Below are 27,583 nucleotides of genomic sequence, written 5' to 3'. Positions count from 1 at the left end.
AGAAAGCGACTCCTAAACTACCCCACATCTGGACTCTCCAAAGCCCCACCCTGGAACCCGAGGCTGTCTTTTACCCGGGAAGGAGGGAGATTCGTGAGAAGAAAAGCAACACCACCGCCTGAGAAGATGCTTGGCCATAAACCTGAATTAAGCGGGAGAGAAAAAGCACCTCCTTCTCTCGCGATACCTCATAAATGACGTAGGCGCTTCAGCTCCTCTCATTGGCTGCTGACTGCCGTAAGGTAGCAGAAAAAGTTGCAGCGAGGACCCGCCCTCATACAGGAGCCAATCCTGAGTAGCCCGGGGGAAGAACCCCGGAAGCGAGCTTTCTGGCGGCGATTTTCCCCTCTCTAAGGTGGGTAGGTCTTTCTTGTCCGGGGCCACGCTCCCTGGTCGCCTGGCGCCACCTAAGAACTCCTGGGCCCAAAGGGGCGGGTCCCCTGTCGACCCCTGCCGAGCCCTGCAAATCGGGCCGCGTCGTGGGTCCTAAGTAGGGCTGGAGCGGCTTCTTCGCTCGTAGAAGTTCGGAAGGCCGCAGACGCGACTCCTGGGCCTGTGAAGTGACCAGTGGTGCTGGAGGGCCGGGACTGGTGGTCTTCTCCCTCACCTCCACTCCCCAGAGACTGAGCATTCGGACTCCAGTTTACAAGCCTTTCCCTGCGTCCCCTTATTGTCTGCCTGGATCCCGGGTTCAGCACATCTGCATTGCTTTGTGCTGACAGCAGTAAAATAGAGTACATTAAAAAACAATGTGAAACTTCTGAATTAGAAAATTTGGCCTTTTATTTCCATGGAAAGTTGTTTTAATCTGTCTGAACCTCAGCGCCTTCACTTGTAAAATGGGGTTTACGGCCCCACCTGTCACTGAGTTGTTAAGAGTTAACATAGTTTAGATCTCTTATGGAATGTGATCTTTAAAAAACATACCCTAGTTCTTGGTGGAGTATCATCAAGTAGGTATCTTGATCGGCTCTTTAAGTCCTGAATCAGGGAGATGCACCTGGGTTTGACTTTTTAAATTAAATCCATTAAGAAATTTTTATATGTAATTTATTTTACCTGGAACAGTAAATTTAAATTATAAAAAGTTTTTATGAAAAGGAAAGGGGGGTATAAGATCTGTGCTATAATGTTACTGTGGTTGATACAAATGACAAGTGAACTATACAGTAAGGTATTTAATAAAGTGTTTAATGAGTAGATTTGTGATCACTTTTGTATTGCAAGGTTCAGAGAACAGTTTGAGGAAAGTGAAAATATTAGAACATAAAGCCTTTCTGATAGCGTCTCTCGATTGACTCTGGAAAGTTGGACAGTCTTTGGAAATCCTTTAGTACAGTCCTTTCATTGTGCAACAAAGTAACAGGTCCAGAGAAGGTATTGGTCATGCGTGATAAGTTTAAACTTGACTTTAATGCTCTTGGCAGTAGTAATAAAATCTGATGATGCATTAGGATTGTATCAATTAAAGCTCCTGAAAATTAGGTAGAAATAAATCAGTATCTTAGGGGTACACGACTAACTCTCAGATTTCTCAGAATCCATTCCAAGCAAAATCAAGTGACAGGGCTTTAATTCTGTTTAATTCTACAAATATTTCTTAATGTTTGCTATATATAAGTGGGACATAAATGTAAGTTAAATATAGTCCCTATCCTTAAGCCTACAATCTTTTAAGAGACTAAAACAAGAACAAAATTAGTGGTGAAATAAAACAGTATGTAGCACACAAAAAGTAGAAGCTAGAGAGAGATCTCATTTGGAGGCTCAAGACTTAATGAAGGAGGCAACATCTGAGAAGAGTCATGAAAGACTGATAAGATTTCGACAAATATAGTTGGGAAGCTGAGAAATATTTTTTAAATATTCTCATTTTGTTTAATTGGTTAAAGTTTAATATGCTGCATAACTCTTTAAGCTGATATTGGTTTATAAATTGTTATGGCAGCCTAGCAGAATAAATATCATTTCCTTCAGGAAGCCTTCTCTACTCCCTGAGGACTGGGTTAATTATGACCTTCCTGTATATTCATCATATCTAGATATGGACTTATCATAGCACTTAAACACTGTCTTTGCCATTCTCCCTGACGAGACAGGAAGCTTCTTGAGGTTAAGACGTGGATCTTGTTCATTACTGAATCCCAGTACCCAGAGACTGGCACATACCAGGCATTCTATTCATCTTTGTTGAATGAAGGAGTAAATGACAGCCAAAGTTCTGTTTCAAAACAAGAAGCCAACTATAAGAACTATAGCCAAGAAGCCAACAAGAAGAACTATAGTTGTCTGTCAATGAATAGGACTACTTTTTAAAGCAGTGAATTTTCCTAAGCCTGAAATTGTTAAAGTAGAAATAGGTTGATTATTACAGATGTCATGATAAAGATATCTGCATTGATGACAGATTGGGACACATGTCCTTTGGGGGCTATTCCATCTCTAAGCATCTCTGATTCTTGTAAGTAGTTTTTTTAGGAACTAAAAATTTTTGCTCCTGCTTTATAGCTTCTGTGTGTCTAGTCTATAAAAATCGTGAATGTGCTTATCTTTATTAGTTTTAATTTAAAAGCTTCAAGCATTTAATCACTGTTAGCATAAAACAATATAGTATGTGAACCAATAGATTCAAAATAGTGTTATAACCACTGACTTAGTAGAAAAACAATATTAAAAATAAAGATAACTGAAATCTATCAGTTCCAATATTTAATGAATGTTAAGGGTATTAATAAACACCAAAAAAGTTTAGACAGGGTTTATTTGTGTATATTTGCAAGACTTATCTATGCTATTGATAAAGCCTCAATAACAATTTTGCTCCTAATTTTTGTGTTTGTGTTTCAGATCTTGATGCATAAAATAAAGCAGATGTAATTCATCTCTGGAAAGATTATTTATACTCTGGCATTTGAAATGCTTTGTATTTAGAATAGTAGTAGAAATGGAAAAAGAGAAAGTAAATGATGATGGAAAACCAGACCCAGAGAACTCCTTGGACTTTTCTGAACACTTTAACCAACTTGAATTATTAGAAACACATGGACACCTTATTCCCACTGGCACCCAAAGTCTCTGGGTAGGGAATTCTGATGAAGATGAAGAGCAAGATGAAAAAACTGAAGAGTGGTATCAATTGCAAGAAAAAAAAATGGAAAAAGATCCAAGCAAATTGCTTCTTTGGGCTGCTGAAAAAAATCGGGTAAAAAAAAAAAAAAAAAGAACAGTTAAAGAGGAAACCTTAATTTAGTAGGAAAAGCATTAGATTGGAAGCCAGAAGACCTGTCCTGAATCTTGCTTTAGTCTGTAACTTTGGGCAAATCCTACTGTTTCTGAACCTCTATTTTCTTATCTGTAAAAATGGCCACCATAATACCTGCCTCTCTCATACAGGGTTTTATACAGAGGCAATGTACGTGAAAACACATAGTAAGCTACAAAGTGTCACATGGGTATTTTGGGGATCTTTAAGAATAATTAACTATAAAGAGAGCAAGCAGTCATCTATATCTTTAAATCATTTATATTAAGTCAGGATCATCCTAAAGACAAGTATTTAGTAAAGAGAGGATGGGAATTAACATTTATTAAATACCAACTATACCATGTGCCTTACTACATTATTGATTTAATCCTTATATATCCCTATAAGATATGTCATATTCTTCCCTTTTACAGATTAAGAAGTTGAGATTCAGGAACATTAATTTGCCCAGGATCGTCCAAGTAGGATGACCCTGCTTAACAGCCAAAATCTGTTCTTCCCACTTAGCCATTTGTATCTTGTTTTACTAAGTTCCCCCATGTCTGTGTTAATATAACTACTAACTTAAATGGTCTTATATTTTTGGATAACTTTTTAAGCCAAGAGCAGATTGCATCCCACCAGAGGTCCTCAGACCAAACTGAAAATCACTTCCTGAAAACATGTATCTGAGGTGGTTTTAGTTAGAAGGAATTGCGCTCCTTAATCTCGACTTCCTCATTACCATTGTATTCTACTGTTAAAAGAAGTTTGTTTTTTTTTTAATTAGAGTGTAGTTGATTTACAACGTTGTGCTGGTTTCAGATGTACAGCAAAGTGATTCAGTTATACATATACATATACTCATTCTTTTTTAGATTCTTTTCTCATTTAGGTTATCACAGAATATTGAGTAGAGTTCCCTGTGCTATACAGTAGGTATTTTTTAAAGTTTTATACAGTACGTATATTGGTGTGGTAATCCTACTACAGAAAGATCAGTCTGTTCCATTACTATGTTTTCTTCACAGATGAGATATAAAATATTAATACAATTCTAGCCTGTATTATTCATCTAGGACTATAGCTTTTATACAATAAGCCTTCATTGGACCAGGAATAAATGTATGGTTTGGTATTCAGAGAATCATGTTCTTAGAATCAACAGTTTATAGTTAACACTGACTTGTTCACTGTTAAATCAGTTCCCCCCTAAAAAAAATATTATTTTTTATTTTACAGTCATCTGCTAACAAAGAAGTTTTTATTTAACTTAATTAAATCTAACACCACTAGACGGTTTAATTTTCTTTGCTTATTGTTTCATTTCGAGTTGGATCTGTAAAAGATCTATTTTCTTCTCAGCTGACCACAGTGCGAAGACTGCTTTCAGAAAAGGCCACCCACGTGAACACTCGAGATGAAGATGGGTACACCCCACTCCATCGAGCAGCCTACAGCGGACACTTAGACGTGGTCCGGGAGCTGATCGCACACAGGGCAGATGTTCATGCGGTGACTGTGGATGGCTGGACACCCCTGCACAGTGCCTGTAAGTGGAATAACACCAGAGTGGCTTCTTTCTTACTGCAGCATGATGCAGATATCAACGCCCAAACAAAAGGCCTCTTGACCCCCTTACATCTTGCTGCTGGGAACAGAGACAGCAAAAATACCCTTGAACTCCTCCTGATGAACCGCTACATAAAAGCAGGTCTGAAGAACAACCTGGAGGAAACTGCATTTGACATCGCCAGGAGGACAAGCATCTACCACTACCTCTTTGAAATTGTGGAAGGCTGCACAAATTCTTCACCTCAGTCTTAATGGTTCTAATAATTTTCTTAAGTTTCTAAGTCCCAGTGCCTCCTTTGTGTGAGATGTGAAATGTCCCCATCCTACAAAGTTGACATCAAAAGTCTTAGGACAGTAATTCAGTGGTACTCACGATAATATCCTTCCAAGTGAATTGCCTGACCTTGATGTCAAAGTGTATTTGAAAGTTGATTGGATATATCTTTAATGATTTCCGTGGTGTTTGTGATTTTTATCAAATCATTTTAACTTACCTATACTGAAAAACTTGTCACAAGTTGTACAGAAAACTAATGATATTTTTGGTGCTGATCCAAGAGAAATGTATTTTTAAATATTCCCCCATCCTAGATCTTTGTGCAGTATTTAGTATATTAATGTGTATTTTTATAAGGTCAGGTAACTCAGAATTTCGTTTAAAAGTCTTAATATACTGGTGCAGTTCAGCTGTCTTCTCTGCATCACCATAGCCATTTGCTTTCATTGTAAACCGTAAGAATGAACATATTAGTGTCTTGAATCTTCGTAAATTAAAAAAAAATCAAGACACCTAGATCTTTGTTTTCTAGAACCTAGGCCATTTTCAGGAAGTAGCTAGGTGTTTAATCCACGAATTTTATATACTGCCCCCTCCCACAATCCACACAATCCTGTGGACCATCCTACCTCACCCTGGTCAACCTGCATATTCCTTATGCTGCTGGTGAGTCAGCACAACCCTTCAGACACGCGCACAACTATACCTTAGTTCAGATCATAACGTATCTGCTCTCCAGCTAGTTTTATCTCCCTGGTCCTGCTGAGCTGGGCACTGCTCATCTAGTCTCTCAAGTTCACAGGAAGTGTTCTTTTCCAGGGTCCTCATTTTATACAAGCCACACAAAGGCAAAGTGACAGGGAAAAGGAATTCTAAGAATGAGGGGATGATGATTATATTGGGGTGAGAACCGCAAAGTGGCTCAGGCCTTTTTTAAAAGCCACATTGTGGATAGTGACAAAAGCATAAATATAAATATTCCAAAAAAAATAAAAGTTTTGAACAACCAAAAAAAAGAATGAATTCTTTTTTTACCTGTATATCTTCCTTGGATCCATAACATGTTTATTCATCCAGCATACGTTTATTTATCATGTACTCTCTCCATCTCTCCAGTAGCAGTTTCCCGTTGACTACATAACCCCTCTGTGACTAAAACAAAGGAGTTTTCTCTTAACTTCTTCACACCAGAACTAACACACTGAGCAAAGGGAACTAAACCAATGGCCCTTTTCTTCGGTTATATTTTTAAAATTTCCACCAAGGTTTGTCTCTTTTGACGTAGCCCATGTGACCCAGTCATCTTAGACTAAGTAATAATGTTATTTAATCAGATATGTGTGGCAATTTTTAGGTTAGAACAAAATTGGATCATCTCAGAAAAGTTAGAGATAATATATGAACTGAATCTTTGTGACAAACAGTATCTTAAGACTTAGGAGTGCTTCAGTTATTTTGTGATCTCTGGCTAGGAGATGCCTCCGTTTCAGAGTATCAGTATCAATATCTTCAATATCAGGGTTTTGGCAGAAAGTGAGAGGTTGCTTTCTGTTTAATCTGCCCTAATTTAGTGATACCAAATGACAAGGTACAGCTGGTAGACAGTGACGGTAGAATAAGACCCCCACTACCCCCTTAGACTGCTAAACGAGGCTGCCTAGTTATCTGAAAATCACAGAGCCCATGGCTTCTTTCTTACTTGGGAATGAATTGCATCCATGATTTTATGTAAGTTTTCCCTTTGAGTATGGCTCCAAAGGAGCTGCTTTGTTTCTAAGAAGCTGAGATGTGACTTCTCCCTTTTTTTCAGGCTTCAACCCTCAGCCAGTGCTTGGGAGCAAATTCTCCATATTAGAGAAATCCCTTCCATCCCTGAGGGCAGAATTTGTATTGTTTGCTTCCTTTATACTTTCCTTAGTGTTTTTTTAAATTTCATTTTTTAATAATTTTTTTCTTTTTTAATCGAAGTGTAGTTGACATACAATTTTATATGTTTCAGGTGTATAACAGAGCTATTTGATACTCTCCTTAATATTTAGTAGAGTCCTCTGTCCACAGAAGACATGCACTAATCATGCTTTTGACTACTCAGTGGACCCTTGAACAACACTGGTTTGAACTGCATGGGTACACTTAAAGGCAATACTACACAACCCATACAGTTGGTTCTGCAAATGCGGAACCACAGATATGGGGGCTGATGATAAAGTTTGGTTTTTGCACAGAGGGTCAGCATCCCTAACCTTTGTGTTTAAGGGTCAATGGTATTACTTAACCTGTGTTTTCCAGTTTTCTTTAAGAAGGCTGAATAGCTACGTTTGCAAACAAAATTTCCTCTAGTCTTGAGTTAGTCCAAAGACTTTTTAAAAACATAAAATCCATGTTTTTCATAACTAAAGTTTAATTGTGATTAACTTATATGCTTGAGGAAGAGGTGACTTTTTGTCATTGTTCAAGGGACACATCATAATCCATAGGCCCACAGTGAAGTTAGCTGGCTTTGCTTTTATATATCTTAAATATGCTTCTCCAGGGAGCTTTCTGGCTCACAACCTAACACACTGATGGGACTTCTTAGCGTTTTTATACTATAAATGTGACAGCATCCATTTATTTCTGTTCATTGGCATCTATTATTGCATCCGCCACTATGCTGGAAAATCATGACCAAAAGAGGTCCAGAGAAGTAACACTTGCTCTGAGACTTATGTCCCAAACCAAAATGAAACCTCTGTATCAATTCTCCGTTCCTGATGAATACATATGCCATCTTCACCCTACCTGGAATAGCTCTAGGAATGTATGAGCTGCTTTGGCTCTGAGAGGTATCAGCCATGATGGCATCGTTGATGGCTTTACTGTAATTAGTTACCATGGGATGCTCTGGTCCCTCCGTAGGATTACCAGATGACCATTCAACTTGTGCAATATGAAGGGCATTCTCTAAAGGGAATTTAAAATCTATGTTTACTAAGTTCCAAAGGCAGTAAACTAAGAAAGATTGAATTAGCCTATTAATGTTCTAAATTCCTGAAAATTTCCCCTTGAAATCCTATAATTTCACTTCTGGGAACCTAGGTGGAAATTATCTAAATCAGTGCTGTCACATAGAAACATAATGTGAGCCACATATGTAATGTTAAGTTTGTTTCTAGTAGCCACATTAAAATGAAAACAGATGAAATTAATTTTAATAATACATATTATTGGGCTTCCCTGGTGGTGCAGTGGTTGAGAATCCGCCTGCTGATGCAGGGGACATGGGTTCGTGCCCCGGTCTGGGAAGATCCCACATGCCGCGGAGCGGCTAGGCCCGTGAGCCATGGCCGCTGAGCCTGCGCGTCCGGAGCCTGTGCTCCGCAACGGGAGAGGCCACAACAGTGAGAGGCCCGCGTACCGCAAAAAAAAAAAATAATAATAATAATACATATTATTTAATACACCCAAAATATTCCAACATGACAAATATTTTAAAAATTGAGAGATTTCACTTTTTTTTGTAGTAAGTCTTCAAAATCATGTGTATTTTACAGCACATCTCATTCAGACTAGCCCCATTTGACTAGTGGCTACTCTGTTGAACAGTGCAGGTCTAGATGCCTGAAATACTCCCTGGAGGAAAACAGAATGGTTAAGAGGAGGAGCAGGGAACTTTGAGGCAGATAAATCTGGGTGCAAATCATGATTGCCACTTATGTGTGCCTTTTGGTAACTAACTTCAGTTTTCTCACATGTAAGATGGAGATAGTATCTATCTTCTTACAATTTTGTAAGGAATAAATGAGATGTAATGTGGATAGGCTACCTACCCACATTACATCTCAGGTACTCAAAAAATTCAGGTACTGAAAAAAATGCTATTGAGTGGTTCCTTTCTCCAGCATTTCAAGCAGAAATGCCCTTCTTATTTTAGGTATTTGGATCCTTGAAGATCCCAAAGCTCTCCCTTTATATTCCTATAGTCCTCTCTCATGACTTTTTAGTAAAATATGCAGCAAGGAGCTTCTTTCAAGAATCCAAACACCTCCACTCCTAGAAAAAATGCCTACCCCATCTTCAAAGGCCTTGTGAGGTGTCAAAGGTCTCCAACAGAAGAAAAATTCAAGGAATAAGCAAAAAAAAAGAATTTCAGCAGATAATTACAAGGACTTGAAGAAATGAGATTCTGAGAGAAAATATATTTCCATCGTGAACCCAGGGCCTTGAAACTCAAAGTTTTACTGCTCATTCTGTGTGCGGCTTCTTGGTACTTACAAAATGAGTGGCTCTTTAAATTCATGCCTAATTTTTTTCCCTTTTCAGGATGGGTTTTGTAATGCTGAGCAAATGGAACAAAAATATAAAAACACTCGTATTTGGTTTATCACTATAATTATTAAGTTGAAACTCAGGAACATCTAATAGTTGTCACCATGAATTTAATGACATTGGCCCCATCAGCCAGTAGATCTCAGAGTTGCAGAAATCTGTAGGCCAGAAAATGTGCTTAATGAAAGAAATAGCTTATAAAATCTAAAGGCAAACTACTACCTAATTTGTTTGGTCCCTTCCCTTTCTATTATGATATATTCAACATTTCATCTCTGCTAGACAGTACTTGAAAATTTGGAAAACATCATTGGAGAATTAATGTGAGTTCTTAAGAACAACTGTCTCCTGAGTAGTCACTGGAGTTCCTTTTCCAGACACAGCTGCTTAAACAAGGCAATTTTTAGCAATAAAAAAAAAAAAGTGAGCCTGCCATTATTAAAAAATCAGGTGTCTATCAGGTTTTTCTAAACCCAAATATAATAACTCATGAAGAAAATATATCCCAATTAAAGGAACCAAATCTAGGAGCAAGAAATAGGTCTGCTGTAAAAATATTAAGATTTAATATACGAATCAGATCCTTCATGACACGTACTAGGAAAAGCACTCGAGTTCAGATTTGCTTCCATGTGCTTTTGTATATTTCTTATTTGAAGATATGCAAAGCTTTCAAGAAGAATCAAAAGGAAGAAAATGGTATTAGGATCCTTTCATCCATTCTTTTGACTCCAGTCTGCACCCTTGGACAATGAAGTGGTTCTGGAGTCCATCTAGAAAAGTAATTGTGTGTCACGGTTCCTCACTCTATTGACATTAGGGCCAGATAATTCTGTTTGGGGGGGCATCCTGTGTATTATCCGGTGTTTAGCAGCATTCTTGGCTCTACTCACTAGATGGGAGCAGCACCTCCCCCTTCCCAGTTGTGACCATCAAAAATGTCTCCAGACATTGCCAAGTGTTTCCTGCTGTATGTCATCAGAAGTCTCTAAGGCAGGAGATTTCAGAATTTGGCTGGTCACAAAGCTGTTTTATTAGCATGCAGGTAAATTTTATTCATATTGTGTGTTTTCCTTAGATTTTGGTTAGGCATTCCAAATATTCATCAGTGTACATTCAAAAATTAGATAATCATTGATTCTATTTGAAATGTTTAGTATTTTGTTAATGAGATCTTTCAAAGACTTTCAAAAAATTGGGCTAAAACATACAATTAGAAAAAGAGAACTCTTTCATACTGAGTTTCATGTGTCAGAAAAACTCACTCCTGTTCCCAGGTTTGGCCTCTAGGAAATTTATCCCTTAAGTCAGATGAGAAATTCTAGAGAATTTAGAGAAATTCTAACTTCTGAGTATTAAGGGAGATCATAAACAAAGTCTGATTTTTAATAGGTTGCACCATTATAAATGTAAAATTTTTATTGCATTCTTGGGTAAAAGGCAATGAAATTGATGCACAGTCTTTCCCCATCTAAAAGAAATGCTGGTTAAGAGAAGCCAACCTCCTCTGTAGAGAAGAGGGAAATGCGGAGGGAGCTGGCAGCTTCCAAGTGTCAATAACTGTGGAAATAGAAGACAATCTCTTAATATCATTACCAATCTAGAACTCTTTTAGTTTGTTATTAAATATAAAAATCATGCAGTATAATTTATTTTGGCAATTGTTGGAGGAGGTCATCGAAAGGATGTGGACCCGGGCAATGAAGTCTCCTCACCCTCTCCCTTGTCCTTGGAATGTATGTTCTTCCTACTGTTCCCACCATGAGAGACCTTTAAAGGACGTGACCTTGAGAGAGCAATGTGTTGTTGAGACCACCTGGACTGAATACATGACTGAACCCAGTTAAGGCCTCTATGTAAATTTTTAAGATTCTGGCAGGCAGGTATGGAGATCTACTCATCTTGCAACCTCCATAGACAAGCTTCCTATGTAAGTTCCCATGCTTATTAAACCTGCCACCTATCAAGCTGCAGCTGTCTGCCTCTTTCTTTGGTCTCTCCTCATCCTCCATGCATGGGGGCCAATCTTAGATTTCACCCAGGAAACTCCTGAGATCGCAAACCAACAGAGATGACTTTCACTTTAAAAATGAATCACAAGGTAAAATATATCAAAGTCATAATGTAAAAAAAAAAAAAATTCTATATCTGTTTATCAGCCTTCCCCAGTCATTGTTTATGTAATGCACAAATGGAATAGTCTCATCTGATCTTCTTTATGAAAATTTTTAAATATCCAAAATGTGCTACCCTGAACCACTGTGATAATAGCTAACACCTGTTTATTGGGTGCCAGCTGTGCTGTAGGTGCTCACATACATTATCTCATGTGAGCCTCACAGTAACCCTACGAGATAAGATGTCATTGTATGAACAGGAAAGTGGGCTTATGGAGGTTAATTGTCATGCAGTCAGTGAGAGTGGGAGATAACTTTCAAACCTGTCTTTGTGATTCCACCACCTTTGATCTGATATCTATTTGTAAAGTTGAGTAAAGAAGACGTTGTTTGGTGCACATGTAGTTTATTTTCTTTGAACTGTTTCCAGAAAGCTTTGTTCAAATGTTATAGATTTTCATCTATGAATGTTAATATCTAAGTAACACCAGTTAGGCTATCAAATAGTCATAACAACAAAAATTCCATTTTCTTTAATATTATTTTTATGTAGTTTATTTATTGTAGTGTTTGAGGACATAGAAACCACTGTTATTAGGAGGAAGTTGCATTTTGTGGCACGAAAACATAAATAGGCACAAATTCCATTAGTTGAAAATAATAAGAGCCAAAGCTTGATAGGTGGCAGGTATATGTGCTGCGGAAGTGAGCAAACAGCCAAAGCAATTTAAAAAAAAAGTTGGGGGATTTATACAACCTGATTTCAAAATTATAGAAAGCAGGGACTTCCCTGGCAGTTCAGTGGTTAAGACTCTGAGCTTCCACTGAAGGGGGCACCCGTTTGATCCCTGGTTGGGGAACTAAGGTCCCTCATGCCATGCAGTGCAGCTAAAAAAAAAAAAAAATTATGAAAGAGCAGTATCAAGACAGTGTGGTATTGGTGGATAGAAATATAGAACAATAGAACAGAGTCTAGAAATAGATCCAGGTATACATTAGTCACTTGATTTTTGACAAAGATTCTGAGGAATGCAGTGGGAAGTTCTCTTAAAGAGTTAGTGCTGGAAAAACTGAATAGCCATTTGGGCAAAAAATTAACTAATTTATATACCTCAGAGCAGTGGTTGCCTGGTGAGAGACAGAAGTTTGATTGCAAAGGGTCAGGAAGAGTCTCTTGAAAGTGGTGGGAATGTTCTGTATCTTGATTGCAGTGGTGGTTTTGCAGGTATATAAAGCTGTCCAAAGTCATTGAATTCTATACTTTAAATGGAATGAAGGGTTTTTTTTTTATTAATTAATTTTTTTTGGCTGCATTGGGTCTTTGTTGCTGCAAGCAGGGACTACTCTTTGTTGTGGTGCATGGGCTTCTCACTGCGGTGGCTTCTCTTGCTGCAGAGCACGGGCTCTAGGGGCGTGGGCTTTAGTAGTTGTGGCACACGGGCTCAGTAGTTGTGGCGCACGGGCTTAGTTGCTCCGCGGCATGTGGGATCTTCCCGGACCAGGGCTTGAACCCATGTCCCCTGCACTGGCAGGCGGATTCTTAACCACTGCACCACCAGGGAAGTCCCTGGAATGCACTTTTATGCATAAGTTATACTTAAGGTTGATTTTTAAAAGTAGTCACCCAGAGATGACTAATTTCATCCTTTTGTTATTTTCATTAGCAAGGAAGAATATATGAGGACCTCCTCCCCAAATTCTAGGGGTATATCTTCCTGGGGGCCTGCAGAGTTTTATGAGTTATCCAAAAAATATACATTTCACCAATTCACTGGAATTTTTAAAATCCCAAGCAAAAAGCCCTTTATAACTGCAAGGAGAAGTTTCTCCATTAAATGATACAGTAGTAAACAAAATATTTGCCCTAAAATAATTAGTCCACTTGACAGCATTCAACAAATTTGAGAAGATGGTTTACTTAGAATAAGAAGGATTCTGTTGGCTTTTAAAATAATTTAGATCAGGACTGTTGGAATCTAGAATAGCATACCAAAGTGGTTATAGCATCTACTTCTCTGAAGAATAAACAATAACATTAAATATCCCATTGTTTATTCAACTGCCTTATTACTAAGCAGAAGAAAGACTGAGATGACTTCTGGAGACGTGTTTGATATCTGTAGACTTAAATACAGAAAGCAAAACTTAATCCACTCAGATTTTTACTAATATACCATTAAGTAACACAAAGTAATATTTAAATTTTGGCAATATATTAAGTTTTATTTCTTTGATAAAGACTTCATGTTTTTACATTAAAAATAATTTTTAACTTATTACCAGAAAAATTTAGTCTTGGGTTTTGCCTCCATCTAGTGGATATTTTGGTCTTTTCATTTAACTAAAATGAAAAAGAATAAGCCACTATGTTTTTGTTGTTCATTTTTAGTTTTTTGGAATAAAAAAGTGGTAACCACAATTCATGGATAAAACAGTACATTTTATACTTACTTTTATCAATATTTATTCCCAAGAAGATTTGAGATGGTGTATAATTAGTGACATGCATGTACTAATTGTAAATAGAAAACCAAAAGCCACTTAGGCAAAAGAAGGAAATATATCACCTAAGTTAATAGAGTTACCACAGTTGACAATTGAATTATCTCCAAGGTTTTTGGTATTGGAGATAGAAGAAAAACAATAACTGCATGATTCTTTATTATTTGATCAAACTAAACCACATTGGGTTTTTCTGAGTAAAAATATTTTCAGACTAACTTTTTCCTAACTAAAATATGCTTAATTTTTGTATAATTTTGAAGAGGTATAGAAAACCTCTACAAAAGTGCATAAATCAATTAATTCTGCAGAGTGAACACATCCATTTTTTAAACATCTTTATTGGAGTATAATTGCTTTACAATGGTGTGTTAGTTTCTGCTGTATAACCAAGTAAGTCAGCTATACATAAACATATATCCCCATATCTCCTCCCTCTTCATCTCCCTCCCACCCTCCCTATCCCACCCCTCTAGGTGGACACAAAGCACCGAGCTGATCTCCCTGTGCTATGTGGCTGCTTCCCACTAGCTATCTATTTTACATTTGAGAGTGTATATATGTCCATGTCACTCTCTTACTTCGTCCTAGCTTACCCTTCCCCCTCCCCATGTCCTCAAGTCCATTCTCTACGTCTGTGTCTTTATTTCTGTTCTAACCCTAGATTCTTCAGAACCTTTTCTTTTTTTTTTTTTTTTTTTTTTAGATTCCATATATATATGTGTTAGCATACGGTATTTGTTTTTCTCTTTCTGACTTACTTCATTCTGTATGACAGTCTCTAGGTCCGTCCACCTCACTACAAATAACTCAGTTTCACTTCTTTTTATGGCTGAGTAATATTCCATTGTATATATGTGCCACATCTTCTTTATCCATTCATCTGTCGATGGACACTTAGGTTGCTTCCATGTCCTGGCTATTGTAAATAGACATGCAATGAACATTGTGGTACATGACTCTTTTTGAATTATGGTTTTCTCAGGGTATATGCCCAGTAGTGGGATTGCTGGGTCATATGGTAGTTCTATTCCTAGTTTTTTAAGGAACCTCCATACTGTTCTCCATAATGGCTGTATCAATTTATCCCACCAAGTGTGCAAGAGGGTTCCCTTTTCACCACACCCTCTCCAGCATTTATTGTTTGTAGATATTTTGATGATGACCATTCTGATGGGTGTGAGGTGATACCTCATTGTAGTTTTGATTTGCATTTCTCTAATGATTAATGATGTTGAGCATCCTTTCATGTGTTTATATTTCTGTTTTTGTGCCAGTACCACACTGTCTTGATTACTGTAGCTTTGTAGTATAGTCTGAAGTCAGGGAGCCTGATTCCTCCAGCTCCATTTTTCGTTCTCAAGATTGCTTTGGCTCTTCAGGGTCTTTTGTGTTTCCATACAAATTGTGAAATTTTTTGTTCTAGTTCTGTGAAAAATGCCATTGGTAGTTTGATAGGGATTGCATTGAATCTGTAGATTGCTTTGGGTAATACAGTCATTTTCACAATGTTGATTCTTCCAATCCAAAACCATGGTATATCTCTCCATCTCTTTGTATCATCTCTAATTTCTTTCATCAGTGTCTTATAGTTTTCTGAGTACAGGTCTTTTACCTCCTTAGGTAGGTTTATTCCTAGGTATTTTATTCTTTTTGTTGCAGTGGTAAATGGGAGTGTTTCCTTAATTTCTCTTTCAGATTTTTCATCATTAGTGTATAGGAATGCAAGAGATTTCTGTGCATTAATTTTATATCCTGCTACTTTACTAAATTCATTGACTAGCTCTAGTAGTTTTCTGGTAGCATCTTTGGGATTCTCTATGTATAGTATCATGTCATCTGCAAACAGTGACAGCTTTACTTCTTCTTTTCCGATTTGGATTCATTTTATTTCTTTTTCTCCTCTGATTGCTGTGGCTAAAACTTCCAAAACTATGTTGAATAATAGTGGTGAGAGGGGGCAACCTTGTCTTGTTCCTGATCTTAGTGGAAATGGTTTCAGTTTTTCACCATTGGGAACAATGTTGGCTGTGGGTTTGTCATATATGGCCTTTATTATGTTGAGGTAAGTTCCCTCTATGCCTACTTTCTGGAGAGTTTGTATCATAAATCGATGTTGAATTTTGTCAAAAGCTTTTTCTGCATCTATTGAGGTGATCATATGGTTTTTCTCCTTCAGTTTGCTAATATGGTGTATCACATTGATTGATTTGCGTATATTGAAGAATCCTTGCATTTCTGGGATAAACCCCATTTGATCATGGTGTATGATCCTTTCAATGTGCTGCTAGATTCTGCTTGCTAGTATTTGTTGAGGATTTTTGCATCTATGTTCATCAGTGATATTCGTCTGTAGTTTTCTTTTTTTGTGACATCTTTGTCTGGTTTTGGTATCAGGGTGACAGTGGCCTCGTAGAATGAGTTTGGGAGTTGAATGCATCCATTTAATTACCACCTAGCTTAAGATATAGAACATAACCAGTGCCCCCCAAGTGTACTTTGTGCTCCCTCTTCCTGTGCTCCCTAAAAGGTAACCATAATTCTAACTTCTATTACCATAATTTTGTTTTGCCTACATAAATGAAATCATTTATTATGTATATTTTTGTGTTTCTTTCACTAAACATGACATCTGTGAGATTCATCCATACTTTTGCATGTAGCAGGGATTTGTTCTTTTTCATTGTGTAGTATTCTATTACATGAATATACAACCATTTATATATACATTTTACTGCTGATTTTTGAAGAGCCTTTGAATTGTTCCCAGTTTGGTATTTTATGAATAGTGCTGGCGTGAACAATTCTAGTACAAGCCTTTGGTGTACATACAGTCTTGTATATACTTAGTGTCAGGACTGCTGGGCCACAGGGTGTACTTATATATTCAGCTTTAGTAAAAACTGCAAAAACAATTCTCCAAAGTGGTTATGCCAATTTACACTCTTAGCATCAGGGAATGAGAGTTCCAATTGCTCCATATTCTCTCAACCCTTGTTACTGTCAGGCTTCTTTGTTTAAATAGCTATTCTAGTGCGTATGTAATAATATCTCACTGAAGCTTTAATGTGTATTATCCTGATGACTAATGATGTGGAGCAATTTGTTATATGCTGTTTTTTGGCTGTAGAACTTGCAGGATCTCAGTTCCCCGACCAGGGATTGAACCCAGGCCACGGTAGTGAAAGCACTGAATCTTAACCACTAGACCATCCGGGAACTCCCTCCACTTTTTTCTTGGGTTGTCTTCCCTCTTCTTATGGATTTGTAGGCCGTCTTTATATCTTATGAATACTAGTCTTTTGTTGGATATATGTATTACAAAAATGTTCTCCCAGTGTGTGGCTTGACTTTTCACTCTCTTAGTAGTGATTTTAATGAAGTGATCTTAATTTTAATGGCCTCTAATTTATTCATTGTTTTTCTTTATGGTTAGTGCTTTTTATTTCCTATTTAAGAAGTATTTGCCTACCTCAGATCACGAACATATTTTTTCACTGTTATCTTCTAGAAACTTTATTGTTTTATGTTTAGTGCTATAATCCATTTTGACTTAATATTTGTGTTTGATATGTGATAGGAGCCTAAGTTCATTTTTTCCCCATATGAATATCCAATCTATCCAATATTACTTATCTAAAAGACCACCCTGTACACACACAAATGCACACACTACACTGCAGTGACATCTTTGTCATATATTTGGTGATCATATGTAGTTGGGTCTGTTTCTAGACTCTCTATTTTGTTCAAATTGATATATCCTTCCCTCAGTACCACAGGCTTAATACTGTAGCTGTATAATAAGTCTTGATATCTGGTAGTGTAAATGTTCTGACTTTGTTTGTATTCTTCAAGGTCGTTTTTGCTATTCTTGGACCTTTGCATTTACTTTTCAATTTTAGAATCCCCTTGTCAATTTCCATATTAAAACAACCCTGCTGAGACTTAGATTGAGGTCACAATATAGATCAGTTTGAAGAGAATTAACATCATTATAAAATTGTGTTACAATTCTTGAATGTAATACATCCATTCATTTACTTAGATATTCATTATTTTTTCTTGGTAATGTTTTAGAGTGTTCTGGTGTTCTTTCCTTTTTAAAAAGATTTATTCTTATGAATTTGGTGGCTTTTATTTTATTTAAATAGTACTGTTTCTAACTTTTCATTTTCTATTTCTTTGTTTCTATAAATGAAAGTAAAATTTATTCTTCTTTATTAACTACGTGTCCAGCAACCTTAATAAATGTATTAATTCTAATAGTTTATCTGTACATTCATTTGCATTTCCTATGTGTATAACCATGTTGACATGGTTTCCTCAAAAGTTAAAAGTAGAATTACCATATGATCCAGCAATTCCACTTCTATATATATCCAAAAGAATTCAAAGAAGGTTCTTGAATAGATATTTGCTCACCCACATTCATTACAGCCTTATTCACAATAGCTAAGAGATGGAAACAACCCAAAAGCCCATTGACACATGAATGAATAGAGAAAACGTAGTATATACAGAAAATGGAATATTATTAAACCTTAAAAAAGAAGGAACTCCTAACACATGCTACAACAGGGATTAACCTTGAGAACATTATGCTAAATAAAATAAGCCAATAACAAAAAGACAAATTCTGTATGAGTCCACTCATGTGAGACATCTAAAGTATTCAAATTCATAGGGACTTCCCTGGTGGCGCAGTGGTTAAGTATCCGCCTGCCAACTCAGGGAACACGGGTTCAAGCCCTGGTCCGGGGAAGATCCCACATACCACGGAGCAACTAAGCCCGTGCACCACAACTACTGAGCCTGCGCTCTAGAGCTCTAGAGCTCCAGCGCCTTCCCGGGCGCGCGGGACACCTGCACACGCCCGCTGGGAGCGGCTGGGGGCGGGGAGGATCCAGTCACCATGGCAACCGGAGAGGCCTCGCGTTCCCCAGCAGTCTGCGGCGGAGCAGAGAAGGCCAGCCGGCCGCGCGCCACGAAGAAGACCCCCGCGGCAAGAGGGGGGAGGAGGCGGTGACCGCGGTGGCGATGCCCGAGGCGGGCCGCGACAGCGAGCAGCCTTGGCCGCCCGCAGGCCTGGGGTGCGGGGCGCGCGGGGAGACCGGAGGCCGCGGCCCCCAAGAGTCCCGGAAGCAATGTGAGTTCCCTTTCAGCCTCGGACCCCGCGGGAGGTGGGCGGGACTTGGGCGAGGAGAAGCGGTGAAAGGTGAACTGGGGGAAACCGCAGTAAGACTAGCTAAAGCCGCAAAGGTTTTGGAGGGAGGGGGCGGAGCTGCTGTTTTGGCAAAGGCAGGGGTGATGGTTTTGTGGCCGAAGGCATCTGGTCCATTTCCCCAAGTCCTCCTTCATAAAAGGCTACCTGAGTCCAGGTATCCTCCAACTTAATTGGTAGTGGCATTGGCGTGGAAGGTATTGAAAATCGTTGTGTGTGTGTATATATACATACATATGATATTAAAAATATTAAATTATAAAATATATCTTAATTATAAAAATGTGTAAAATATAATATATATTTAAGTTTTAAATATATTTTAAAATATGTTTAAATTATAAAAATGTGTAAAATGTAATATACAAATTTAAATTTTACACATAAAACTATGAAATTTATATTTTAAATACATAAATTATATACACACACGGAAATATGCAGATCATTTTTGTCAATTCCTTCATTTTACAGACCAGGAAACTGAGGTCTACACTAGAGGAAAGGAAGTGACTTGCCTACCGTCACTCAGTGCTGGAGAAATCCTTCAAACACTTAAATCACCGTCTCTTGGATTATCAGTTCATAAATTATGATTACCTGATCCTTTTAGAATCTCACAATTATGGGTCACGTTTTAACACACTGCTGTTGTTTCCTCCCTGCCCTGCCAAACACACAAACAACATTCAAATAAGTAAAAGCAGTTCTAGTTCACAGTCACAACCAACATGGTTGAGTCCATGCTAGGTCCAAGTGCTCTTCCATACTGTTCCATAAATTTACAGATATTTCACAGCCCTTTGTGCCCCACAGATCTTCAGTAGGTGGTAAGGAATGATGAAGATGAAAATAATAGGCCAAAGAGGAAGGCAAGCGTTCCCAGCCCTTTTGCAGCACCTCCCTGATTGCCTCTCTAGAGCACCATGGCTCCCTCTGTGCCAGGACAACAGAGGAGCGAGGGTTGTTCTGAAGCCGCTCAGCTTCCACTCGATTGACCACGCACCCTCCTCTTGGGAGACAGAGACCCCCCGAGGAGCCACAGAACTGCTGCCACCTGGTGAAAGGACCTCTTCTCTCAGCATCAGCCACAATGTGCCTGATTATGATACCTCATTACTGTTATTGTCAACAAGATGCAGAGACCTTATCTAGAGCAACTAAATTCAGTATATATAAGTATTCAGTATACTTAAGTAATTCCTTACTCCGACTTAAAATTCTATCTGGGAATTTTCCTGTTAAAGATGCTATAATTTAAAGGTTCTGTATTCCCTGTGACTGTAGGAGTAAAAGGTGGAATTAACCATTCACTCATCAATTTGACAACTATTGAGTCCTTTTTGCATGTCAGGCATTGGGCTGGTTGCTGGGAAATGAGTAATGAATAAAGGCGGGTGTCCAGACTTTCAGGAGCTCACAAAGTCAGGGTGGGGGGCATGTAAAGAGTTCCTGCCTCAGCCTTCCTGAGTTCCTGGCCTCAGCTGAAGTAGAGACAGAATATTTACACCTGCACAAAGTACCCATTCAATTTTCAAAAGTTTTTTTTGAAAGGTCTTCAATCTTTATTTTTTGGAAAGGTCCCCAGTCTCTGTACAGCTTCTACTCCCTAATCACACATCTGCTCCCAAACATACACAGATAAAATGTGGTGCTTTCCCACTGAAACATTTTTGAATTATATAGTGGTGGCTATTTGAGCACCCACCAAAATCTTTCATAGACTCCGTGTTACCTTTCTTTTTTTCTTTTCTTCAGTGTTACCTTTAAAATAATTTGTAGCACTTTCACCACACTGGCTGAACTGTCCCAGTATTCTCCATTTTATTAAATCACTGAATCCAGTACAATCAGGTTAGTGTAGTGTGGTGGGACTATAACCTCCCTTGATCTGAAAATTATACTTCTATTAGGTGGATCTAAAATTACATGAGATGTTTTGACAGACACATTATATTATTAACACACATAACAAATGCAGCCTATGACATCCTTAGTTTCTCTTTCCCCCACTGTCCAACTGAAAACATTTGACCCAGGCCTTTTCTGTCCTATGCTTATGCAATTCCTTTGTTTGGTCCTAAATACAGGTTGTTATATGTATCCCCAACAATACCGTCCTATGAATTTTAGCACTTCATTCTAGGTGTAGAAGGCCCTTTGAGTCCTGAGTTTGCCATTCAGCACATAAACTGTTCACCAGGTTTGTGCCATTCTCACATTTGGTGAGTTTGCTGAAAGTTCCTATATTCAAATTAACAAATTAAATGGTGACCTCAACAGTGCCAAGTAGAGTCTCTAGAAGCCCCTGATCTGTCAGTCAGCATCTTTGGCATGAGCACTCTCTGCCAAAGAGAAATGTACTTTATCAAATGCCTTGCTGAAATGCACATACTACACTGTGGCTACAGCATCTCCCTAATCTATCTAGTTTAGTAACTTGATTTGAGAGAGTTAGGTAGGCATGCTTTTAATTTTTATGACTTCTGGAAGTTAATTTTTTGTCTATAAAATAGGAATAATTATACCTGCCCATAGGTTGATTGTCAGGAAGAGAGATAATATATGTAAGATGCCTAGGGCATGGTAGCATTCAATAAATTGTAGCAATTGTTATTAGCCAGCTTGTTTACTTGCTTTCTTTCTTTCTGTCTTTCTTGGAGCAGGGAATATTTGCCTTTACTAGCTCTTTACTACTCTCTCATTTTTCATAATTCCTCAAAACCTTTGGTGATTTCCTCTATAAATTCTCATAACAGAAGGGCTGAAATTTGTCAAGAGACTTGAACTTAGAGCAAGTGATCTCTTCCTCTCTTCTGAACTATTACAGCCTTTTCTTCTTTCTTAGCCACATTTCTTAAATGCTTTTTCTGCCTGAAGATCATGATTTAACCAAAAAAGTTTAAACCAAAGTTAAGCTAGAGTAATTCTGACCCTCATTCATCTCTTATTCATATGACTTCTAATTTAGGGGAAACAAGATTCAGAAAGTATCTAACTCTGCCTTGTTCATGCCTGAGGGTGTGTTTGGGTCTCATGACCAGGAATGAACCAGACCCACAGCCATACGCAGCAGGTCTTTTGCCCCATTTGGGTCAGTCTGCACACAAGTCAAATTTATTTACTTGTGTTCCCTATCGGTTAGTAGGGAAAAGTTGACACCTGCCATATCTTTGTGTTGGTTAGTTAGGTTTTCCATGGCTCCTTGGATTGAGCTTTTGGGCACTAGGACTAGAAATACTGGTTCCCTGATGCTCACAAAGCCGCGTGCGCAGACATGCATATAGAAGAATCTTTCACTAATTGAACAATGCTTAGTTCCGCTTGAACACACATTTGTTGAGCATCTATTATTATGTCAAACTCTGTTCTAGGACTCTAATGAACTGAACAGACAACATCCCTGCTCTTATGGTATTTATGGCCTGGTAAGGGAGACATATGGTAAACTAATAGTTACACAAATAATTGTATATAAAGTAAATGAGGCTGTACACACACTGCAATAAATCAAATGAAAGAAAAGAGGAGAGCACTATGAGAAAAAGTAACCAGGGGCATTTCCAGATTGTGGAGCCAAGGAAAGTTTCCTTAAAGAACTGACATTTCAGCATAGACCTGAAATTCAGGTAGAAGTTACCTGGGGAAAAAAAATTAGGAGAAAGGCAGTTCAGGCAGAGAAAATAGAATGTTCAAAGGCTTCCATGTAGGGATGGACAGAAGGGCCATGTGGCCGGAGCTCAGAGAACAAGAGAGAGAAGCTGACAGGAGAGATTAGAGAGATGGAAGGGCTCAAATGGCGCAGCGCTCCCTGGGGTGAGCAGAGGAAATGTAGCTAAAGTACTTAGAACAAATAATCCATCCTCAGCTATAGCAGTGTTGTCTTATGGGGGCAGGTTTAGAGGACAGGAAAAAGTCCTATGTCCATTAGTGGCTCACTACTACAATTCAGGTTTATTCTCTTTTGTGTGTGTGGCATGCGGGCCTCCCATTGCGGAGCACAGGCTCCGGACGCGCAGGCTCAGCGGCCATGGCTCATGGGCCCAGCCACTCCACGGCATGTGGGATCTTCCTGGACCAGGGCACGAACCCGTGTCCCCTGCATTGGCAGGCGGACTCTCAACCACTGTGCCACCAGGGAAGCCCCAGGTTTATTCTTAAAAGATGATGAGGGACTTCCCTGGTGGGGCAGTGATTGAGAGTCCACCTGCCAATGCAGGGGACACGGGTTTGATCCTTGGTCCGGGAAGATCCCACATGCCGTGGAACAACTAAGCCGGTGCGCCACAACTACTGAAGCCAGTGCGCCTAGAGCCTGTGCTCCGCAACAAGAGAAGCCACCACAATGAGAAGCCTGTGTACAGCAACGAAGACCCGATATAAATAAATAAATAATTAATTAATTTTTTTAGAAAGATGATGAAATACTGCTAGACTCTTCTGTATTATGTATCTGGAATGTAGGCTCCAAGCATACATCTTTCTTATTCATTGCTGTGTCCTCTGCCCCAAATGCCTGGCACAGAGTATGTCTTTAATAAGAATTTGTTGAATAAATGAAAGTTTTCTTCAAGCTAATGAAGAAAACTTCATATATTACTTCATAATACCTAAAAGAGGTATCTGAAACTTAACCCCCAAATGTATAGTTACCCCCAAAACTAAAAGTTACAGAGGAAGAGATCTTTCCAAAATAGAGTCTGCAGGGTGAATCGTCTGCTATTTGTATGGAAGGACTTGTCTCTTTAAAAAGTAGTTATTCATGTAGGTAGTAGCTAGAAGGTTGGGCAGAATTTATGATAAGTAACCAGTTGTTAATGTCTTTTTAGGGAAGAAATTTTTATATTGTGAGCCACATAAGAGAATTAAGGAAGTACTGGAAGAAGAACTTTATATTAAGAGAGATGAATGCCACATTAAACATCCACCTGCAGGTAATCTCAGTAACAAATGAGGTATATTTGCAAAATGGATATAAAATTGTCTGATGGCAGAGCGATTATTTTATTTATTGCAAAACCATGACTATTAAAAGAAAAATGGGTCCCTGGGAAATTCTTGGCTAATTTTATAATTATTTTGCCTATTCCAAATAAACTGTTGTATTTAGGGAAAAAATGAGCTAGGTATCAGAATCTACATTGCTGTCCCACATTTTTGGTGGAGTTATTTCTATTTAATGATAAGTAGAATTTTTTTCCAAGTGCCTGAAAAGCACAATAACATATTCTATCTTTATCAATATATGTATGACCAATAACAGTGGTTCTCAACGTTTAGACTGCATCACAATTACCTGGGAAAAAGCAAATAGCTGGGCCTCATCCATCAGTTAAAAGCAAATAGCTGGGCCTCATCCATCAGTTACTTCTGAGTAACTGGCTCAGAAGGCCTTTGGTGGGACTTCCCTGGTGGTGCAGTGGTTAAGAATCTGCCTGCCAATGCAGGGGACATGGGTTCGAGCCCTGGTCTGGGAAGATCCCAGACATACCGTGGAGCAACTAAGCCCGTGTGCCACAACTACTGAGCCTGTGCTCTAGAGCCCATAAGCCAGAACTACTGAGCCCGCGTGCCACAACTACTGAAGCCCGCACGCCTAGAGCCCATGCTCCACAACAAGAGAAGCCACCGCCATGAGAAGCCTGCGCACCACAATGAAGAGTAGCCCCCTCTCGCCTGCGTGCAGCAGCAAAGACCCAGTGCAGCCAAAAATAAATAAATAAATAAAATTTTAAAAAGGAAAAAAAAAGGTCTGGGGTGGGGTCCAAGAATTTGCATTTCTACCAGGTTCCTGGGTGACGTTGATGATGCTGGTCCAGGGACCCCACTTTGCAAATCACCGACCCAGAAGAATCTAAGTCATTTAAATCGGTCAAAGCATCCAAGGATTTTATCCCACATACACATGTATATGGGTTACATGGCCTGGGCATTGATAGCTTGCACTGATGGTTCATTTGAAAAAAGATATGCTCTCAAGAATCCCTCATAGATGTTATTTTGAAACTGCTGGAGCCCCTCATTTTCATAGTTCCTTCTCAATGATTGCTAGGAGCATATTTCATGCTTTTCAAACCATCAGGTTTTTACTGCAACCCTCTTGGGTACCAGCAGTTGCTTGAAGATATAAAAGAACTGTAAGGCGCAACTCCTATACTCAGAGAAGTTGACATTTTCTGAGGAGGACTGTTGAACAACAGTCTGATGGGACCCAAATTCACTAAGGATTCCTAAGAGAAGATGCTGCAGGCCCAGAGGTACATCTTTTCAGACTCAATGGTGTATTTTCCCACTTCTTTTTTTGTATTTTTTTTTGTATTTCTTCACTCTTCATTCAGTCCTCTTGATCTATTTATTGATCTCAATACCAGTGCCACATTGTCTTTCTTACTATAGCTTTATAATAAGTCTTTTTTTTTCTTTTTTTAAAAACGTTTTCCCACTTTATGTTTTAAAACCAGCATAGAAACACCTTTTAGGGCTTCTTGTGTCACCCATTCTCATGGAAAGAGAGACCAACAAAACGGCTCATTTTGTTCATATAGTGTCTTGAAGGAAAGTTTAAAGTCTTAGAGTTTGAACTCTATGGATGGATGCAAAATGACCTACTAAATTACTTCTCTGAACTCCAATCTACATATACTACTTCCCTGGTGATTAAAAAAAATATTTAAGTTAATATTATTATATTTTGGGTCACCTTCATTGTTTTCAGAGATTACATAAAAGCTGATTTATACACTAGTTGGATGTTGTATTATTCTTAATGGATACATTTGATTATGAGACTGTCTAAATGATTAGGAAAAATCATTCGGCTTATAAAAATTCATTTTTCTAAGCAATGTTTTCAAATATTCTTCATATAAAATGGAGAATGCTTGGGGGGCATGGGGGGCTGCATTTTTAATAACATCCACCAGAGGTCGCACGGAGGTGCTATTTTAGCCTAGAAAAATCTTTCAAAGCTGAGGATTGATTCTGTAAGGTTGAGTCTTAAAGGGCTCTATTGATGAAAAACAAAAACCTACTATATTTTTTCTTTTCCTTTTCTTCTTCACCTTTTTTTAATGGCTGGAATCCCCACGTCCTTGGCCAGAATAGGAAACTAGCACCCAGGGAGAGTGCCACACTCTTCCAGCCTAGCCCAGAGGGCTGGCAGCTCGGGTCAGCCACTGGACCTTCTAGAAGGAGATTTTCAGTGACACACTCTTTTAAATATCCGAAGAAAGCTATGGCCTCTCTTGCTGGAAAACACACCTTGTCACATACACCCATAATTCTGCATAAAACTCTGAGGGGCTTGTATGACTTATATAGTAGCTATTCCCAGATGTTAGGAGGAAGTATGCTTGACCCATTCATTGTCTTCACTTCTTTACTTATCGTTTGCTCCTTCACCCATACCAAATAGGCTTTTGCTTCCATGAGTGCAGGGAAATTGTTCTTTTCCAGATTGCAAATGACCTTTTTCTTGAAGGTCAAATGCAGTGATCTTGAAGGTCAAATTCAATCTCCTGGTTTCAATCGTACCATCTATTGAGGGGCATTTGTTCTGAAGTTAAGCAACTTAAAAGATAGCATGTTTTACTTCCGATTGAGCTAATGATGACCATAATGGAAGTACCCCAAAGCAGTGGACTTAAGTTATTTCTGTCCTTTTTTCTTCTCCTTTGGTTGAATGAAATTGGTAAGAGGTCAAAAGTTTCTTCTCTTTGGGTTGAACAATATCAACCAAAGGTCAAAAGATCCAGAAGGTAGGTTTTAAGGATGTTTAACAGAGTGAACATTACATTTATTTTAGAATATTGTTATCTGGTTAGCAAGAAGGGACTCAGGAAAAAGCCGTTCAGTGAGGGACCCTCAGGTGATTGAGCTATCCCACCTGTTCTTGTGGTCGTGTATGACAACAGTTAATAAGAGCTGTCGGGCTTTGCTGGTGGCGCAGTGGTTGAGAATCTGCCTGCTAATGCAGGGGACACGGGTTCAAGCCCTGGTCTGGGAGGATCCCACATGCTGTGGAGCGACTGGGCCCGTGGGCCACAACTACTGAGCCTGCGCGTCTGGAGCCTGTGCTCCGCAACAAGAGAGGCCGCGATAGTGAGAGGCCCGCGCACCGCGATGACGAGTGGCCCCCGCTTGCCACAACTAGAGAAAGCCCTCGCAAAGAAACAATGACCCAACACAGCAAAAATAAATAAATAAATAAATAAATAAATAAATAAACTCCTACCCCCAACATCTTCTTTAGAAAAAAAATAAATAATAATAAGAACTGTGAAGACCTTGCAATGGCCAACATGTCCCAGGTGATTGTTACTGTGCGCCCCATACTT

General features: G+C 38.7%; 2 protein-coding genes across 3 annotated transcripts in view; both read left to right on the top strand.

The window, feature by feature from the left end:
• Positions 1 to 291: 291 nt before the first annotated feature.
• Positions 292 to 5,071, top strand: ANKRD49 (ankyrin repeat domain 49; the record flags this gene model as incomplete). 2 transcript variants are annotated; one of them, XM_079709226.1, is made up of 3 exons in its annotated part: positions 292 to 355; positions 2,848 to 3,202; positions 4,610 to 5,071. In XM_079709226.1, the coding sequence occupies exons 2-3, from the start codon at positions 2,945 to 2,947 to the stop codon at positions 5,069 to 5,071; spliced, it is 720 nt and encodes a 239-aa protein (XP_079565352.1). In that variant the 5' UTR covers positions 292 to 355; positions 2,848 to 2,944. The 2 variants fall into 2 exon arrangements, with proteins under 2 accessions (XP_079565352.1, XP_079565353.1); XM_079709227.1 differs by lacking the exon at positions 292 to 355 and adding an exon at positions 2,429 to 2,461.
• A 5,271-nt stretch (positions 5,072 to 10,342) lies between these two features.
• Positions 10,343 to 27,583, top strand: part of LOC307055558 (uncharacterized protein C11orf97 homolog) — a gene marked incomplete at both ends in the record, with an annotated part of 44,072 nt that continues 26,831 nt past the window's right edge. Inside the window, 3 exons of the mRNA XM_079707784.1 lie at positions 10,343 to 10,374; positions 18,973 to 19,172; positions 24,077 to 24,181. Of these exons, the coding sequence (XP_079563910.1) occupies positions 10,343 to 10,374; positions 18,973 to 19,172; positions 24,077 to 24,181 (337 nt within the window). The remainder of the gene's footprint in view (positions 10,375 to 18,972; positions 19,173 to 24,076; positions 24,182 to 27,583) is intronic.

The sequence above is a fragment of the Hyperoodon ampullatus genome (genome assembly GCF_949752795.1).
Source record: "Hyperoodon ampullatus genome assembly, chromosome: 7".
In the NCBI taxonomy this organism is placed as follows: domain Eukaryota; kingdom Metazoa; phylum Chordata; class Mammalia; order Artiodactyla; family Ziphiidae; genus Hyperoodon; species Hyperoodon ampullatus.
Note: the sequence above shows the minus strand (reverse complement) of the source record. Positions and strands in the feature narration are given on the sequence as shown.